General features: G+C 44.3%; 2 protein-coding genes across 2 annotated transcripts in view; both read left to right on the forward strand.

The window, feature by feature from the left end:
* Positions 1–855, forward strand: part of GPATCH1 (G-patch domain containing 1) — a 55,715-nt gene extending 54,860 nt beyond the window's left edge. Inside the window, 1 exon segment of the mRNA NM_001075778.1 lies at positions 575–855. Within this exon segment, the coding sequence (NP_001069246.1) occupies positions 575–605 (31 nt within the window). The 3' untranslated portion in view covers positions 606–855.
* A 1,414-nt stretch (positions 856–2,269) lies between these two features.
* The window catches only part of WDR88 (WD repeat domain 88), a 48,698-nt gene continuing 32,757 nt past the window's right edge, over positions 2,270–18,210 (forward strand). Inside the window, exons 1-2 of the mRNA XM_002695000.6 lie at positions 2,270–2,827; positions 12,933–13,043. Of these exons, the coding sequence (XP_002695046.4) occupies positions 2,270–2,827; positions 12,933–13,043 (669 nt within the window). The remainder of the gene's footprint in view (positions 2,828–12,932; positions 13,044–18,210) is intronic.

Raw genomic sequence — 18,210 nt, forward strand, 5'->3', positions numbered from 1 at the left:
GGCCTGTGGGATTCCTCCGTACCGTCCTGGTAACAACTGGTTCGTTCTCATTGCCGTGGAGTATTCTTTAATAGGATACACCACAGAGTATTCTTCTATGCTGTTGTTGGGGGCCTTTGGTATTCCAGTTTGGGGCTGTAGAGCAAGGATCTAGAGTCAGGGTGACCCAGCTCTGCGTGGTGAGTTAGAGCTGCCATGAACATTCTTGTGTGCTCAAAGCTGAGTTTAAGACTGGCAGCTCAGGAGCTTTTGGCCCCAGAGCAAGCATGGTTTTTTGTTGTTTTAGTTCCTTCCCAAGGGTCATACATGACATAGGTAAGTGAAACCAGGATTAGAACTTGCTTTTATAAATGGGTCTTAACATAAGAGGTGGAGTTAGTCTCTCTGTGTGTTTTGCGGGGAACAGAATCTTAGGAGTGCAGATTAAATGCTGCTTTCTTTCATGGTGTGGGTTCACTCTCTGTATTTTGTGCCCCTTTGATTCAGGGAAAGGCCTGGCATTTTCATATTCCTCCCCCACTGAATCATCTAATTTTTCTGTTTGTATCTAACTCTCTTTTATTTCCTCTTCCAGGCTGAAGCGTCTTCCACTAAGGAGGCAGTAATTGAATTCTGCCCCTGCCCGTCCCAATACCAGACCTCCTCCAGGATGGAAGTTCATTGATCACTCAGTTAATACATTGTATAGATTGTATTTATATGTAAATTCATGCTGTGAAATAATTTTTTTTTAAAACCTTGACATTTCAAAGCCTGCCTTGGAAGTTTGCTGAAATTGATTTCTATTTTTAACTTCTGTTAGTGTCAGAGAAAGAAATTCAGACTGTACAGTTTAATTAAAATGGCATTTTTGTATTTTCTTCTTGATTTTTCATTCCCTGAAACTTTTAAAAAAGAAATGAGAAGTGAAGGCTTTTCTCTGGTTTCGTGGTAAAGAAAGCTAGGTTCAGATAAGGAGACTCTGACTTACTTAAGGAATCGTATGGGAGCAGGGTGGTCGCTCTCCCATTCTTGTTGTTTTCCTGGGGGGTGTGGTTCCTTCCCTCCTGTGGTTGGTGCTGGGAGCCAGGAGCCCAGTGGATGGCACAGCCCCAGGATCCGGGCAGGCGGCCTCAGCCTCTTCAGGAAGAAGACACCAAAGTATCTGAGGAAGGCACTGGGACCAAGGATGGAAGAGTGTGTGCCCACATCTGGGATCACACGGGCTCCAGGTGTTTCACTGTAGCCCTGGGTCCCTGTTCTGAGGCCGTCTCATGTGCTCTGATAAGACTTTGGGAAAAGGAGAGTGCAGGGGACTTCCCCGGAGAAGGCGATGGCAGCCCACTCCAGTACTCTTGCCTGGAGAATCCCATGGACAGAGGAGCCTCGTGGGCTGCAGTCCATGGGCTCGCTAAAAGTCGGACACAACAGAGCAACTTCACTTTCACTTTTCACTTTCATGCATTGGAGAAGGAAATGGCAACCCACTCCAGTGTTCTTGCCTGGAGAATCCCAGGGACGGCAGAGCCTGGTGGGCTGCCGTCTATGGGGTCCAACAGAGTTGGACACGACTGAAGCGACTTGGCAGCAGCAGGGGACTTCCCTGGCCATCCAGTGGTTAAGACTTAGCCTTCCATTGCAAGGGGGTTGTGGGTTCTCTTCCTGGGCAGGGAGCCAAAAATCCCACATACCTCATGACCAGAAAACATTATAAACAAAAAGCAGTATTGTAACAAATTCAATAAAGACTTTAAAATAATGGTCCATGTTAAAAACAAACAAACAAACAAAAAACTTAAAAGAGAACAGAGAAGAAGGTACTTCCCTCCTGGGCCAGTGGTTGAGAATCTGCCTTCCAGTGCAGGGGACGTGGGTTTGATCCCTGGTCGGGGAACTAAGATCCCACATACTATGGAGCAACTAAGACCCGATGCAGCCAAAACGAGCAAAGTAAATATTTTTTTAAAAAGGAAAAAGTAGAGTGAAGAGGTTTTTTTTTTCCATTATCAAAGTAACATCACAGAACAACATCATAGAACAATGAGAACAATTGTGAAAAATGAAAGAAGAAAGGCACTTCTTCTACACCCCAGAGATGACAGCCCTTGCTCTGTTGTTCTAATTTCACACTAGCACTGAGTCTGCTCCAGAACGAGTGGTGACATTTTGTTCTTTGGTTTTCCACTAGCATTATGACAGATACTTCCTTCATGCCCTTATATATTGTGTGCACCCACCCCTACCAGCTGCGTCTTAATTAATCCAGGGTACATTCTATACCTTATGGGTCATGTCTCTGTTGTGGAACGTGAAGTGGGTTGTCCGGGAGCCCCTACAAACAGTTTCACACATTTGGCCTCATTCCTCTTGCGCCCAGAAACTCGAAGCCCATGTTCCTGGGAGTAACCCATGCTGCGGGGTGAGAGGAGGCAGTGAGATGGCCGGGCTCAGGGAGGGCGCGTGGGTCCCAAGGTGGGGGCGGGGGCGCGTGGCGCCACCGTTCGTGGCCAGGCCGGGCTCCGAGATGGCCTCCCAGTCCTCGGGTACCCCCAGCTCCTCAAAAAAATCCAGCGAGGATGGGAAAGAGACGCCCCAGAAAAGTAACTTGCCGCTCTCCTTGCTCCACATCCGCGACGTTACGCATCGCCGGCCCAGCAATCTGCCCTGGGTAGACGTGGTCAGGGCCTGTGGCCGCTTCCGGCTATCGCTCTTGCAGGCGCGGCGCAGCCGGCTGCTGCCCTCGCTGAACCCCCTGGCCGTAGGCGATGAATCGCCACCGCCCGATACTCTTTGGATGCCCTGGATGACCCAGAAGGCGTTATGGGGTGACCAGGAGCCCCTCTCCAAGGTAAGAGCCGCCCCCAAGGGGGAGGGGCTGTGGCTTGCTCCCAATAGTGGGCGAGAGCTCAAGAGCAGGAAGGGGGCCTAGAGGACCAAGCGCCTGCAGTGGGGCAGCTGGAGGAGAGGCGGGGCACCTCAGGAAATCATCCTGGGAAAGAGGACCTGACTCAACCCAGACCCTGTGGGACTCTGTCTGAGCCCCTCCAATGTCCCCATGGTGACACTCCCAGGTGCATGGCCTCGGAGGATTTAAAGAGCCCTGTCACCCATGAAACAGCACTAGAAGCAACAGCAAATAACAGTACAATACAGGAATAAAACCCCAACAACACTACTGTGTATTCTAAGTGATAGCTGAGAGAGTGCATTGCTAGAAAAGAAGGCTGTTGGCTGGAAAGAGGAAATAATCTGTGAACAGAACAGAGAGAATTCTTGGGGATGAAAAAGAGGATTTTCAAAGCCAAAATCCTCCACGGAGATTTTAAAAATCAGATCAGAGCACTGAAACAGAAAATTAGAAAACAAGCACATGGGATTCCCTGAGAAAAAGTATAAAGGAACAATAAGTACGAGAGAAAAGTAAGGAGGACTGCAGGGGAGATGCAGAAAAGTCAATACATTGGGTTGGCCAGAAAGTTAGTTTGGATTTTTCCATAAGAAGCTACAGAAAAAGCTGAACGAACTTTCTGGTCAACCCTACATATATAAGAGGTGTTGGGGGTGGGGTGGGGTGGGGTTCAGGTGGGTGAAATAGAGAAGGAAACAAGGATATGTCTTTGGGGTGAAGAAAGAATGGAGTGCTCATGTGGCAAGACATGGTCAAGTTCAATGCAAGACTGGAGGGACACATAATCTACAGGTGGCCAGTGCCTGAACTGTATGAAGGAGCAAGGCTGTCCCCAGACAGATGGAAAAGCCTGGGATCAAATTGAGATGGAGGTTTCTGCAATGGTCAGAGGACCTCGGAGTCAAGTCCACAACTGGATCTGTTGAATGGCTGACTGCCTTCGTCAGCACCCCCTGCAGGGGTGCATTGGGATCTCCATGGGAAAGTCTGCTTGAAGAAAAAAAGTACAGGGTGTACCAGTGCTTTGTTTAACTTATTTGTGATAGTTATTCTGATTTTTAAGTAAAATTAGAGAAGGTCATAGGAATTGTGTTTTATTTTTGTTGTCCATAGAATATCCCCAAGATCAAATTCAATAGATATAAAAAGTGTTTTGATTTTTTTTTCAATTAACAATCTCTGTAGCACCCCTGCCTCCCCAACTACCCCCTTTCCCTCTACAGAGACAACAAATGTTTCTAGTTCCTTCTATATCCTTAAAGAGGTATTTTATGTACATACCCACAAGTGTATTCTGATCCTTCTCTTTTTTGTTTTAACATAAATGGAAGGGTACCTTAGACCTCTTCTGCAATTGGTTTAACAATTTTTCTTTCCATATTAATAAACAGCTTCCTTGTCTTTTTTTTTTTAACCTTTTGTATTGGGGTATAGCAGATTAGAGAGTTGAACTATAGAGAAAGCTGAGCGCCAAAGAATTGATGCTTTTGAACTGTGGTGTTGGAGAAGACTCTTGAGAGTCCCTTGCACTGCAAGGAGATCCAACCAGTCCATCCTAAAGGAAGGACTGATGTTGGAAGGACTGATGTTGAAGCTGAAACTCCAATACTTTGGCCACCTGATGCGAAGAACTGACTCATTTGAAAAGACCCTGATGCTGGGAAAGAATGAGGGCGGGAAGAGAAGGGGATGACAGAGGATGAGATGGTTGGATGGCATCACCGACTTGATGGACAGGAATTTGAGTAAACTCTGGGAGTTGGTGATGGACAGGGAGGCCTGGGTTCACAAAGAGTCGGGCACGACTGAGTGACTGAACTGAATTGATAGCTGATTAACAATGTTGTTATAGATTCTGGTGCACAGTGAAGGACTCAGCCATACATATACATGTATCCCCTTGTTCTTTTTTTTGGAGAGTATTCTATTGACTGGTTGCCCCCTGATGGATTTAACTAGTCTTGGGTGCCTGCATATTCAGGTGGCTTAAATTTTTTTTTGGCTGCAGGATTTTATGATCCATTAAGTTAACAGAAGTTGAGAAGTTATATAAAGCTCTGGGAGGAAACTTTGTGACCTAGGTATTAATATTCTCTGCCTGGCCAAACTGCTGTCTTTGATAAAGCCAACAAAAAGACTTTTTTTTTTTAGAGTTGCAAAAACTCAGAAAGGATGCGTCTCTTTGAAGAAATAGTTACTCAAGGGAGTACTCTGGCAAACAGCAACAAAAAAGTCCTAATTAAGAACTGGAGTAAGAGAAAGCAGTTCAGGAAAAATAGATGGAGCAGTGACTGAAAACAGAACACGTTGGAGGTGTTTATACAGCAAGGTTAAAGTGGTTGTGTAGCTCAGTGAAAATGTTACAAATCATCTTTTGAAATGAAGGTGCAGGATACAAGAATGTTTCAGACGATTTCATCCCACTCTCCAGAGATGGTTTGCTAGAGAACATTCTCAGTGCTAATGCTTCACTCTGGCCTTTAAATAATGCACACTCACACAGATGTGTCACAAATTTTAAAAATAATTGACTCTAAACCTCTCCTTGGCTCATTTAAGATGAAGCTGGAAGATCTGACCATCATCTTCCAAGCCATTTTGGCTCGAGCTCATTTCTCTGTTCTCCTCTTCCCTCTGATTTGCTGACCTTCAAGCCAGTGCGGTGGCCTCGCCCATCTCCCACCCTGATTCCTTAGAGCAGGAGCCCATCACACACTCCTGGGCTGAGGTCTTTGCTCCTGGATTCCCAATGCCCTGCAGAACTGTGACCAAGTCCCGGCCAGAGAGGCAGGCAGGAAAACTTGGATGTAGAATGTATTTGTGGGATGCTATATATAGCCTCTTAATGAAGGTGAAAGAAAAGAGTGAAAAAGCTGGCCTAAAACTCAACTTGTCGCGACCCTGAAAACTGTAGCCGGCCAGGCTCCTCCGTCCATAGGATTCTCCAGGCGAGAATACTGGAGTGGGTTGCCGTTTCCGTCTCCATCCCCATAAACCCCAAAAGAACTCTGCCCAGAAAGGTCCAGAAGGGGGTAGATGTTTTCCCACGCCAAAGTTCTGTTTTTGTTATGAGAAAAAGAGAGTTTTGTCTAGAGGCGGAGGCAGCTGCAGAGAAGGGACTGGGGGTGGCGGGGTGGGTACTGCGTTAAAGCGCGGGCTTTGGCTGCGGAGCGTTGAGAAAAACACAGATCGGGTCCTCTCCGGACCGCACTCTGCCACGGCTGCGGGCTCCCTGGGCTCCAGGCCCCGCCCCCTGACCCGCCCCGCGCCTGCCGGCCCTGCTTCATGTCCGCAGCCTGGCTCAGTTTGCCTGTGCCCCCTGGCGGCCCAGCCCCGACCTGGAGCCTCTTAGCTAGTCTCCTGGAGGCCCAGTTTCTGTCCCACTTCTCCCAGCTACCTAGAGGGGAAAGGCCCTCTCATTCCTCACAGCCCCACACCAGCGTGTTTTCCACAACCCCGAAACCGCTCCGCCACCCTGCATGCCCGCCTCCCCTCATCCCTGAACCTCGGGCTGAATTTGCCTCACCCCAACCTGGTCCTCCCCATCCATAGTTCCTGTATTTGTGCGGGCACTGCCTGGCAGCTGAGCCTCGAATCCCTCCTCCCGGGTCCCCAAAACTCAACACTGTCAACTTAGAAAAAAAAAATGCACAACGTAAGAGTTACCAGTTCAGTTTTATTCCTGGAGCTTACCGAGGACTATAGCATGGGAGATGACCTCTCAGAAAGCTCTGAAGGACTGCTCCAAAGAGGTAAGGGAGAAGCCAGGATATATGTGAACTTTTTGCTGGGAAAAACATAGAGGCAATCATACAAAGATGAGCGTGCACATGCACACACACACACACACACACACACACACACACACTCTTCCTTTCTTAATATAGATCTGAGTTTCTGACCTATATCATTTTTCTTGTCTTAAAAGAACGTTTAACCTTTCTTGCAAGGTAGATCTACTGGTAACAATTTTCCTCAATTTTTGTTTGGGAAGTCTTTATTTCTCCTTCATTTTTGAAGGGTAATTTTGTAGGATAGAAATTTCTAGGTTGGTGAGTTTTTTCTCTCACTACTTGGAATATTTCAGCCTCTTGTTACTTGCATGGCTTCTGAGGAGAACCTGGATGTCAGGCTTATCTTTGCTCCTCAGTAGGTAAAGTGTCTTTCTCCTCTCACTTCTTTCAGGTTTTTTAAAAAATATTTATTTTTATTTATTTATTTTGCTGGGTCTTAGTTGTGGCATATGGGATCTTTAATCTTCACTGTGGCATGTGGAATCTTTAGTTGAGACATGAAAAAGAGAAAGTGTTAGTTGCTCAGTCCTATCCAACCCTTTACAACCCCATGGCCTCCCTGGAATTCTCCAGGCAAGAATATTGGGGTGGGTAGACATTCCCTTCTCCAGGAGTTGAAGCATGAAAACTCTTAGCTGTGGCATGTGCGATCTAGTTCCCCGACCAGGGATCACGCCTGGGCTCCCTGCACTGGGAGCATGGAGTCTTAGACACTGGACCATCAGAGAAGTCCCTCTTTCAGGGTTTTTTATCTTTGATATTCTGTAGCTTTAAATTGTAGGAGTAGATTTTTATTTTATTGTTTTGTGTTTATCCGGTTTGGTGTTCTCTGAGCTTCCTGGATCTGTGATTTAGTGTTTGAAATTAGTTTGGGGGAAATTCTAAATCATTATTTTTTCAAATATTTTCCTGTTTCTTTCTCTCTTCTTCTGGTATTGTTATGTATGTTATACCTCCTGTAGTTAGTTGTTTCACAGTTCTTGGATGGTCTGTTCTGGTTTTTTTCCCAGTCTTTTTCCTGTTTGCTTTTCAGTTTTGAAGGTTTCTATTGAGATATTCTCAAGCTCAGAGATTCTTTCCTCAGCCAAGTATAGTCTAGTAATAAGCCTATCAAAGATATTCATCATTTCTCTTATGGTGTTTTTGATCTGTAGCATTTCTTTTTGGTTCTTTCTTAGAATTTTCATCTCTCTGCTAACATTACCCATGTGTTTTTGCATAACTGTCTACTTTATTCATTAAGCCCTTAGCATATCATCAGAGTTGTTTTAAATTCCTGGTCTGATAATTCCAACATCTCTGCCACATCTGAGTCTGGTACTGATGTTATGTTTGTGCTCTCTCTTGAAACTGTTTTCTGCCTCTTAGTGTTTCTTGTAATTTTTTCTTGATAGCCAGACATGATTTACTAGGTAAAATGAACTGCAATCAACCATCCTTTAGTAATGTGATTGTTAGGTGTGGGGTGCAGAGGAGCATTCTATAGCCCTGTGATCAGGTTTCTGTCTTTTAGTGAACCTGTGCCTCTAGACTGTTAACTTCACATGTGCTTTTTAGTCTGAAACCCCCACCCTTCACTTTTACATGGTATAGAATGGCTAGAGCTTGCTAGGGTTGGGTACTTCTCTTTCCCCTGCTCAGCTGATTTCTGATAAAATCTGAGCAGGTTAGACTGGTTAGTTTCTCCTGAGGGCAGAATTTAAGAAGAACAGGATGCTGTGGCATATTCAAAATGGTTCCTTTTCCCTGCTGGAAGCACAAGGGGATTTTCCTCCTGTTTTCACTGTGAGGATTAGGACTGCTCCTGGAGATAACACTCACAAAATTGTGGAGTTTTTTGTAGATCCATAACTGGATTCCCCTTTGGAGTTTTAACTCTCAGAGTTATCCACACCCGAGCTTCCAGCAATTGGTCAATTACAGTTCAGGTCTTCCTATCCTGGCAATGGTTCCCACGGAAGTTGCTGCTCCTGGATTTCTGCTCTGGTAACTTGGAATTCTTTGTATTTGCCTGCCTTTCTTTCCAATTTGGGGGACAGCCATTTGGCTTGTGACCTCACTTCTTTTGTGGACCTAAGAGATTTTTCAGTTCAGTTCTTTCCTTGTTGTGAGGATGGAGTGGGGACTTCCAAGCTTTTCACGTACCAGATCAGAAGAAAGAAGTCCTTCATTTCCTTTTTATTGCATAGTAATATTCTGTTGTATGGATATACCTCATTTTATTTACTCATTCATCAGTGGATGGACATTTAAATTGTTTCCAAGTTTTTCTTTTCAATTGTTAAAAAATAGAAGTGTAGTTGACTTAAATGTTGTGTTAGTTTCTAATGTAGAACAAAGTGATTCAAAATACATATATTCAGGATATGTGTATTCTGTATGTATATGTTCTTTTTCAAATTCTTTTTCACCATAGTTTATTACAAGATATTGAATATAGTTCCCTGTGTTATTGTAATAGGTCCTTGCTGTTTATTTTGTATGTAATAGTATGTATCTGCTAATCCCAAACTCCTCATTTATCCTTATCCTCCCTTTCATCTTTGATAACTGTAAGTTTGTTTTCTCTGTCTGTGAGTCTGTTTCTGTTTCATAAATAAGTTCATTTGTATCATTTTTTCAAGATTTCACGTATAAGTGATATCATATATTTGTCCTTCTCTGACTTACTTCACTCAGTCTGATGATATCTAGGTTCATCCATGTTGCTGCAAATGGCATTAAATCATTCATTTTTATGGCTGAGTAATATTCCACTGTATACTTGCACCATGTCTTCTTTTTCCATTCATCTGTCGATGAACACTTAAGTTGCTTTCATGCCTTAGTTATTGTAAATAATGCTGCTATGAACATTGGGGTGCATGTATCTTTTCAAGACAGAGTATTCCTCTTTTTTTAATATGTGCTCAGGAATGGGATTGCTGGGTCATATGGCAACTCTATTTTAGGTTGGTTTTTTTTTTTTTAAACTGCCATACCATTTTCCATAGTGGCTGTACCAACTTACATTCCTACCAACAGTGGAGGAGGGTTCCCTTTTCTCCACATCCTCTCCAGCATTTATTATTTGTAGACTTTTTGATGGTGACCATTCTGACTGATATGAGGTGATACCTCGTTCTAGTTTAGGTTTGCATTTCTCTAATAATTAGTCCATCCTAAAGGAAATCAGTCCTGAATATTCATTAGAAGGACTGATGCTGAAGCTGAAACTCCAATACTTTGGCCACCTGATGCAAAGAACTGACTCATTTGAAAAGACCCCAGTGCTAGGAAAGATTGAAGGCAGGAGGAGAAGGGGATGACAGAGGATAAGATGGTTGAATGGCATCACCAACTCAACGGACATGAGTTTGAGTGAACTCCAGGAGTTGGTGATGGACAGCCTGGTGTGCTGCAGTCCATGGGGTCACAAAGAGTTGGACACGACTGAGAGAGTGAACTGAACTGAATAACTAGTGATGTTGAGCATCTTTTCACATGCCTATTGGCCACCCACATGTCTTCTTTGGAAAAATATCTATTTAGAGCTTCTGCCCATTTTTTTTATTTGCTTGTTTGTTTTGAGTTGTATAAATTGTTTGTATACTTTGGAAATTAAGTCCTTGTCAATTGCATCATTTTAAAATATTTTATCCTATTCCAGGATATCTTTTATCCTATATCCAGGTTATCTTTTCATTTTTTAATGGTTTTCTTGGCTGTGCAAAAGTTTATAGGCTTGATTTGGTCCTATTTGTTTATTTTTGCTTTTTCTTTTTCCTTGGGAGATTGATCTAAGAAAAACATTGATATGATTTATGTCAGAGAATGTTTTGCCCATTTTCTTCTAGGAGTTTTATGGTGTCATGTCTTATATTGAAGTCTTCAAGCCATTTTGAGTTTGTTTTTGTGTACGGTGTGAACAGTGGTCTAATTTCATTGAGTTACATGCAACTGTCCAGCTTTCCCAACACTACTTGCTGAAGACAATGTTTTTTCCCCATCGTATATTCTTGCCTTCTTTGTTGAAGATTAGTTGACCATGGGTGTGTGGTGTTTCCAAGTTTCAGTATCATGACTACTATGGCTATGAAGGCCCATGTTAAAGTTTGGACGTATGGTTTCATTTTTCTTAGGTGCAAGTCCAGGAGTAAAGTTACTGCATCATAAGTTAACACATGTGTTAAAATTTTTGAGAAATTGCTGAACTATTTTCCAAAGTGGCTGCACGATTTTACATCACACTAGCCATATATGAGAGTTCTGATTTCTCCACATTCTTATCAATTCTTGTTATCTGATTTTTTTTTTTATTATAGACATTGTTCTAGGTATGAAGTGGCATCTCAATATGTTTCTTTTTATTTTTTCGATGTTTGTGGCAGATGCATATAATGGGTTGCTTTTAGTAGACTGATCTATATAGCAGCCTTGTAATCTTCATTTATTTATTTTTGGCTGTGCTGGGTCTTCATTGCTGTGCATGGGCTGCTCTCTAGTTGTGGTGTGCAGGCTTTTCATCGTGGTGGCGTCTCTTAGTGCAGAGCAGGGGCTCTAGGGCCCGAGGGCTCCAGTAGTTGCAGCTCACATGCTTAGTAGCTGCAGCTTGCAGGCTCTGCAGTGCAGGCTGACAGGTGTGGAGCAGCAGCTTAGTTGCCCCTCAGCACGGGGAATCTTCCCACACTGGAAATTGAACTTGTGTCCCCTGCATTGGCAGGTGAATTCTTGATCACTGGACCACCAGAAAGTCCTCAATATGTTTCTTTGGTTGTTTGGTTTGCTCTGTTTTTTATATTTAGGTACTGCAATTGAATGTACCTAACCCAGTTTTATCGAGGTATCATTGATATACAGCACTGCATAAGCTTAAGGTATATAGCATAATGTTTTGACTTACATACATCATGAAATGATTACCATAACAAGTTTAGTGAACATCCATCATCTCATATAGATACATTAAAGAAATAGATTAAAAATATTTTCCTTGTGATGAGAACGCTTAGGATTTATTCTCTTAGCTCAATATGGTTTTGATTTACATTTCCCTACTGGCTTATGATGTTGAGCATATTTCCATGTGTGTGTAGATAATTTACATACCTATTTTGGAGAAATGCCTATTCAAATATTTTGCCCATTTTTAATTTGTATCGTTTGTCTCCTTCTTGCTGAGTTTTAAGAGTGCTTTATGTATTCCATATACACATCCTTAATCTGATACATGACTTGCAAACATTTTCTTCCATTGTGTGAGTTGTTTTTTTACTTTCCTTTTAAACATTTTTTCTTTTTATTGTTTTCTATTTTCTTGATGGTGTCATTTCAGGCACAAAAATTTTAGTTTCAATAATGTCCAGTTTATCATTGTCATCGCTTTCATTGTCATATCTAAGAGGTCACTGCAAATCCACAAAGATTTACACCCATGTTTTCTTGTAAGAGTTTTGTAATTTTCGCACTCACATTGAGGTCTTGATCCATTTTGAGTTAATTTTTGTATATGGTATGAGGTAAGTGTCCAACTTCATTCTTTTGCATGTGAATATTCACTTGTTCCAGCACAATTTGTTGAAAAGGTTTTTTCTTTCCCCTTTTATTTATCTTGACACCCTTGCTGAAAATCAAGTGACCAAAACTATGCGTGCTTATTTCTGGATTCTCAGCTCTAGTACCTCCGTCCGTATGTCTGTCTTTATGCCAGTACCACACTGTCGTGATTACTGTCTCTTTGTATGTTTTGAACATTGTTTTGAAATTGGAAATTGAGAGTCCCCTACATTTGTTCCTTTTCAAGATTGTTCTGGCTCTTCTGCTTCCCTTGAGTTTCCTTATAAATTGTAGGATCAGCTTGTCAATTTCAGAAAAGAAGTCTGCCAGAAGGATGGTGTTGAATAAATGACAAATAAATAAATATAAACACTCTGGAGAGTATTTTCGTAAGAATAGTAAGTCTGCTAATCCACGAACATGGGATGCTTTTCCATTTATTTAAGTCTTAAAATTTCTCTTAGCAATGTTTTGTAATTTTCGGTGTATAATTTTTACACTTTTTTGATTAAATTTATTCCTATTTTGATGCTTTTGTAAATGCAGTTTTTTCTTAACTTTTTTCTATATTGTTCATTGCAAGTGTATAAGAATGCTATTGATTTAAAAAATATATTAAAAAAATAAATAAAAGCCATAAGAGAATTCTAATTAAAAAATATATTAATCTGGTATTCTGCAACCTTCTGAACTCACTCAGTCTATCCTTTTTTCAGATCCCATTTAAAATTATGAGGGGACACGAGCACATTGTGAGTTCCTGTAACTTCTGTGTGGATGACACCAAGGTCCTCAGTGGCTCCTATGACTGCACCGTGAAGCTGTGGGTAGGTGGCCCTGCATTAGGTGGAGCCAAAACATCCCGTAAGCTTATGTCACCTCTTATGGGATTTCCCTAGTACTGAGTTCCCAGACATTCAAGGATCCCAAAGATTGGAGAAGCCTTTCTGAACAAAGTGCAAGAAGCAGCAGCAAAGTGAGGGCTCACTCTAGTGTTAAGTCACTGGAGAGAGATGAAGTTAGTGTGGCTGCTGTCAGCCTGTTGACTTGGAAACAGTGGGAGCAGGGGTGGAGACCATTGGACCAGGAGCTCGCCAGCTTTTGCTGGAGGATGTGCCTGAGGGTCTCTGAGCTGTGTCATCTCTCTGGGTCTCCTCACTTGGAATATTCAGTTCCATCCACAGAGATGGTATGTCCAGGCCTGGGCGATCACAAGAGGACAGAAAAGTGGGCAAACCTGGGACCTGTCCATGAAGAGTGATTGGAAGAGGCAGGCCAGAGAATAGGTCAGTGCTGTAAGATGCAGGGGGCAGGGGCCCGGGGCCCAGGAACAGGGGTATGATGGTCAGATGAGGCTATAGAGAGGTGGCCACTGTGAACTCTTTCAAAGCCTTCAGGGCAGAGCCAGCAGACCCTGGCGGGCCTGCTTGGGTGTTCTGCTGGTCATTCAGGAGAAGAGGAGGAAGTGTCAGGACTGGGAGATGGCAATGACCATCAGGGGCCATTCCGCAGACGACTGTGTGGTGAGGCTGGCCCCCTGGGGAGGACAGTCAGTTCGGAGTTTTGCTATCTCCTCTGGCTTCAGGAGCAGGAGGGGGACAGGATGGAGCGAGTTAAGGCTAATTCCTGGGTTCCAGTTTGGGCAACTAGGTAGAGGATAGCTCTCACCTTCCAGATACCCTTAGAGGGACATCTTCTGGGTCTTGGTGGGTTCCAAGCCAGGAAGACTAGCCAGGAGGGTTTGGGAGCTCTCCAGATAGTTCAAGCCCCACATTAGGGACATACTAGATATTTGACCCTGGGTGGTTACATGACCTCCTGGGCCTCCCTGAATTTCCCTAGGCCCCTCAGGATCAGCTGAGAGCTGGGGCTACTCCAGGGCCTGCCTGGCCCATTCCAGGTCCCTACAGACATCCACTCCTTTCTCTTCTGTGGCCCTTATCCACCACCCCCTCCACCCAGCCCCATGATCTTCTTGCTGGGAACGCCACTGGTTCCTCTGGAAACCCCAGGCCCTTTCTTAGTCCTCTAGGATGACCGAGAAGGCCCAGAAGCAAGGGGGCTTCTGCTGGTTGTCATCACCTGTGGGGAGGGAGGTTGGTGACTTTCTAAGTGTGCATTCTGCTTTACCATCTTCAGATTTTCTCATGTTCTTCTCACCTTTTGAGTCAGTGGAAAGACTCACAGGGGTTTCTGTCTATTTTGGCCAAAGGGTTTCTCTCTCTCTAAGGGTAAGTCTGCCTGTTTTTTCTGGTTGTCCCAGTATTAGGGACCATCCATCAAGACATCCCTAACTCCCCACAGCAGCCTCACTGCCCTTGCTTCCTGCCTACTCCATGCTCCTTCCAGGATGCAGTCACCGCAGCCTGTCCAAACTCCCTCCATCCCTGACCTGCTCACAGCCCTACCACTCTGTTCCACCTTCTCCAGTTGCTCCCTCTCCACCCTCTGCCCTCCTTCATACATTCATGCCTAGCTGCAAAATCACCCAGTTCTCTGGTCTCCCTGCCTTAGCTGCCCCTCCAATGGGTCCTCTTTGCTCCTCCTGGCTCTCTTTTCTCCATCTTTGTTTCTGCTCCTGGCTCCTCCTGTGGCTCTCCCTGCCCCAGTTACAGTTCTTGGGCAAGCCCTCCCTCAGGGGGTGACAAGTCATTACCATGTGCATCACCTTCTCCATTGAGGTATCTTTGGAAAAAGTCTCCTTGCCTCTCTCTTCTCTCCCCCACTCTCATCACTGATTTCCCCCTCAAACCCACCACAAGCCCAAACATCTAGCTTAGCCTTTATTTATTTATTTGGCTGCACCGGGTTTTAGTTGCAGCATGTGGGATCTAGTTCCCTGACCAGTGATCAAACCTGGGCCCCATGCATTGGGGGTGCGGAGTTTTAACCATTGATCCACCAGGGAAGTCCCCTGGCTTAAGCTTTAAAAAGGCTCCCTTTCTCCTAACTGAAGATCATTGTGAATAATTTAGAAAATCCATCAATGTATGAAGAAGTGGGGGAAAAAATTATCCTTATCTTACACCCAGTCGTCCTCTAGTATGGTACATCTCTTTTCAGTCATTATAGAAAAAACTGCTTTGCTAGTCTTTCTCATATTATGAAGGTAAGATGGCTTTATCAAAAAACATAAGAACATAAGAAACACAAAAGAACAAAAAACATTAAGAACACAAAGGAAAAAAATCATTCTGTGAATCGTGGGTAAACTGCCGTGAAAAGGTTGGAGTGTAGTTTCTTTTTCCTGTTTGAACATGTATACACATATGTATGAAATTGAGACCACACAGTAAAACTGTTTATATAGCGACAGTAAATATGGGCTACAAATACCGTCTCACCGCCTTTATTAGAACCACTTTCTCACCATTCATTCAAAGTCCAACCAACCAATCTTAAATTATCTGAATCCACAGAAAGAGTTCCTGGTCCCAAACGTCAAGTGAAGGGGTAACTGTCTCTATTTGTTTTCCCATACCCCTAGCCGATGGCCCAGTTATTTCAAGAAACATTCAGTACAAAACATAGACATTTCCACTGTCTGGCAACATCTGGCTCTATTGCCATACAGCTCTCCTGCCAAGCAATTCATGGCAGTGCTCATTTTCCAAGAGGGTCATCAGTCCGCGATTGCTATTTTCCCTCTTGGCCATATGGTGGCACTATCGAGCACTGAACCTGTGCAGCCCCATAGACCTCACATTCTGTTCTAGTGCTGCCGTTAGCTGGCCCAGGGCTACAGCCAGAGACTGCAATAGGCCTCATCCTCAGGACCCACAGTGATCTTTTTTTTTTTAGTTCCCAGACACATTTTTTTTTTGGCAACCCCATGGACTCTACAGTCTATGGAATTCTCCAGGCCAGAATACTGGAGTGGGTAGCCTTTCCCTTCTCCAGGGATCTTCCCAACCCAGGGATCGAACCCAGGTCTCCCTCATTGCAGGCAGATTCTTTACCAGCTGAGCCACACGGGAAGCCCTCAGACACATACTTTTTTTTAGAGTAACACACCCTCCAGGGAGGCTGGATCATCTGCCATCTGTTGCTGCTGCTGCTGCTAAGTCGCTCCAGTCGTGTCCGACTCTGTGTGACCCCATAGACGGCAGCTCACCAGGCTCCCCCGTCCCTGGGATTCTCCAGGCAAGAACACTGGAGTGGGTTGCCATTTCCTTCTCCAGGATCATGGGCCATCAGAGGCAGTCATTTCTTCCCAAGTCATGAGGCTCATGAGCTGAGCCTCCAGCCTGGATATGTCCTGCCTCCATGAGTTCCTCTTTGGTATCTCTTCCTGCCAGGGGGCTTTGATTAAGGACCTGGCTGTTTAGAGTCTCATGGAGCAGGGGTTGAGGGACTGGATCTGTGCAGAAAAGAGTTTGCACAGGTGGCCTGAGGCTGCTGTCCCTGCAAAGACCCGCTGGCAAGGCTGGCCTTGGCTGGCATCTGGGAACTTCACTGGCAAACACTGTCCTACAGTCATATGAATCTTTCCCTAGGTGATCCAGGGGGCTCGCTGTGTCCAGACTGTGCAGTCCACGTGGGTGATGCTTGTGTGACCAGACCTCAGTAAAAATCTGGGTCCGGAGGCTCAGGTGCACCTCCCTAGAAGACAGCACCTGACGTGTTGTTATGACTGGTTGCTGGAGGAATTAAGCTCATCCCATGCTACTCACAGGGAGAGACTGTCTTTTTCAAAATTTATTTATTTTTAATTGAAGGATAAATTGCTTTACAATATTGCATTGGCCATTCATCAACATGAATCAGCCATAGGTATACATATGTCTCCTCCCTCTTGAACCTCCCTCCCACCTCCCACCCCTTCCCACCCCTCTAGGTTGTTACAGAGCCCCTGTTTGAGTTCCCTGAGTCACACAGCTAATTCCCATTGGCTATCTATTTTACATATCGTAGTGTATATGTTTCCATGCTACTAGGGAGAGACTCTTGGAAGCAGTGCCTGGTTTTCTCTGGACCTCACCCCACGTGCCCTTCCCTTTGCTGATTTTGCTTTGTGTGCTTTGGCTGCTGTAAATCTTAGCTGTGAGCATGCCTGTATTCTGAGTCCTATGAATCCTGGAGAATCATCAGTCTTGAGGGTGGTCCTGGGGACCCCTGACACAGAGCCCTCTGCCTCCCAGCAGGCTTATGGTCTTAATTGAATTGGTCTCTGCATATCAGGGAGAATTGTCCTGGCCTGGTCTGGTCAGGCCAAAAGCTCTCCCAACCAGGCACCATGATTTCACATAACAATGCAGGGTCTTTCTAGAAATTCATTGTCTTGCTAATAGCATTTGTTTCAAGGGGACTTTCCACCTCGGCTTATCCTGAAAAGTTGTGGACACATTTTTTTTTTTTCCAAAGATTTTTTGATGTGGACCATTTTTACAGTCTTTATTGAGTTTGTTACACTGTTGTTTTTGTTTTGGTTTTTTGGCCACGATGCCTGTGGGATTGTAGCTCCCTGACCAGGGATTGAACCTGCACCCCACGAACTGGAAGGTGAAATCTTAACCACTGGCGCGCCAGGGAAGTCTCCGCATTTATTGAAAGCATTTTTATTTCTGTCACTCAAGCACCTTTCACGTTGGTGCCCTCATTGTTCCTATCATATTACCAGTTATTATTACTACTTTGTCCTCATCATATTCTCTAGTTATCTCCCTTCAGTGTGGTAACAGTTGCCTGGGTCCCTCTGTTGGCTGTCTTAGAGTTTAACTGCCCCCTTTAGGTGGACACAGACTGCTGCCGGTGAGTTTGCTGTCTGTCCCCTAAAACACACGACGAACCCTTTTCCATTAAACTTTTCATTTGGAGTATAGTCAATTAACAATGTTGTGATAGTTTCAGATGGACAGCAAAAGGACTCAGCCATCCATACACATGTATGCATTCTCCCCCGAACTCCCCTCCCATCCAGGCTGCCACATAACACTGAGCAGAGTTCCCTGTGCTATACAATAGGACCTTGTTAGTTATCCATCTTAAATATAG

The sequence above is a fragment of the Bos taurus genome, chromosome 18 (genome assembly GCF_002263795.3).
Source record: "Bos taurus isolate L1 Dominette 01449 registration number 42190680 breed Hereford chromosome 18, ARS-UCD2.0, whole genome shotgun sequence".
In the NCBI taxonomy this organism is placed as follows: Eukaryota; Metazoa; Chordata; class Mammalia; order Artiodactyla; family Bovidae; genus Bos; species Bos taurus.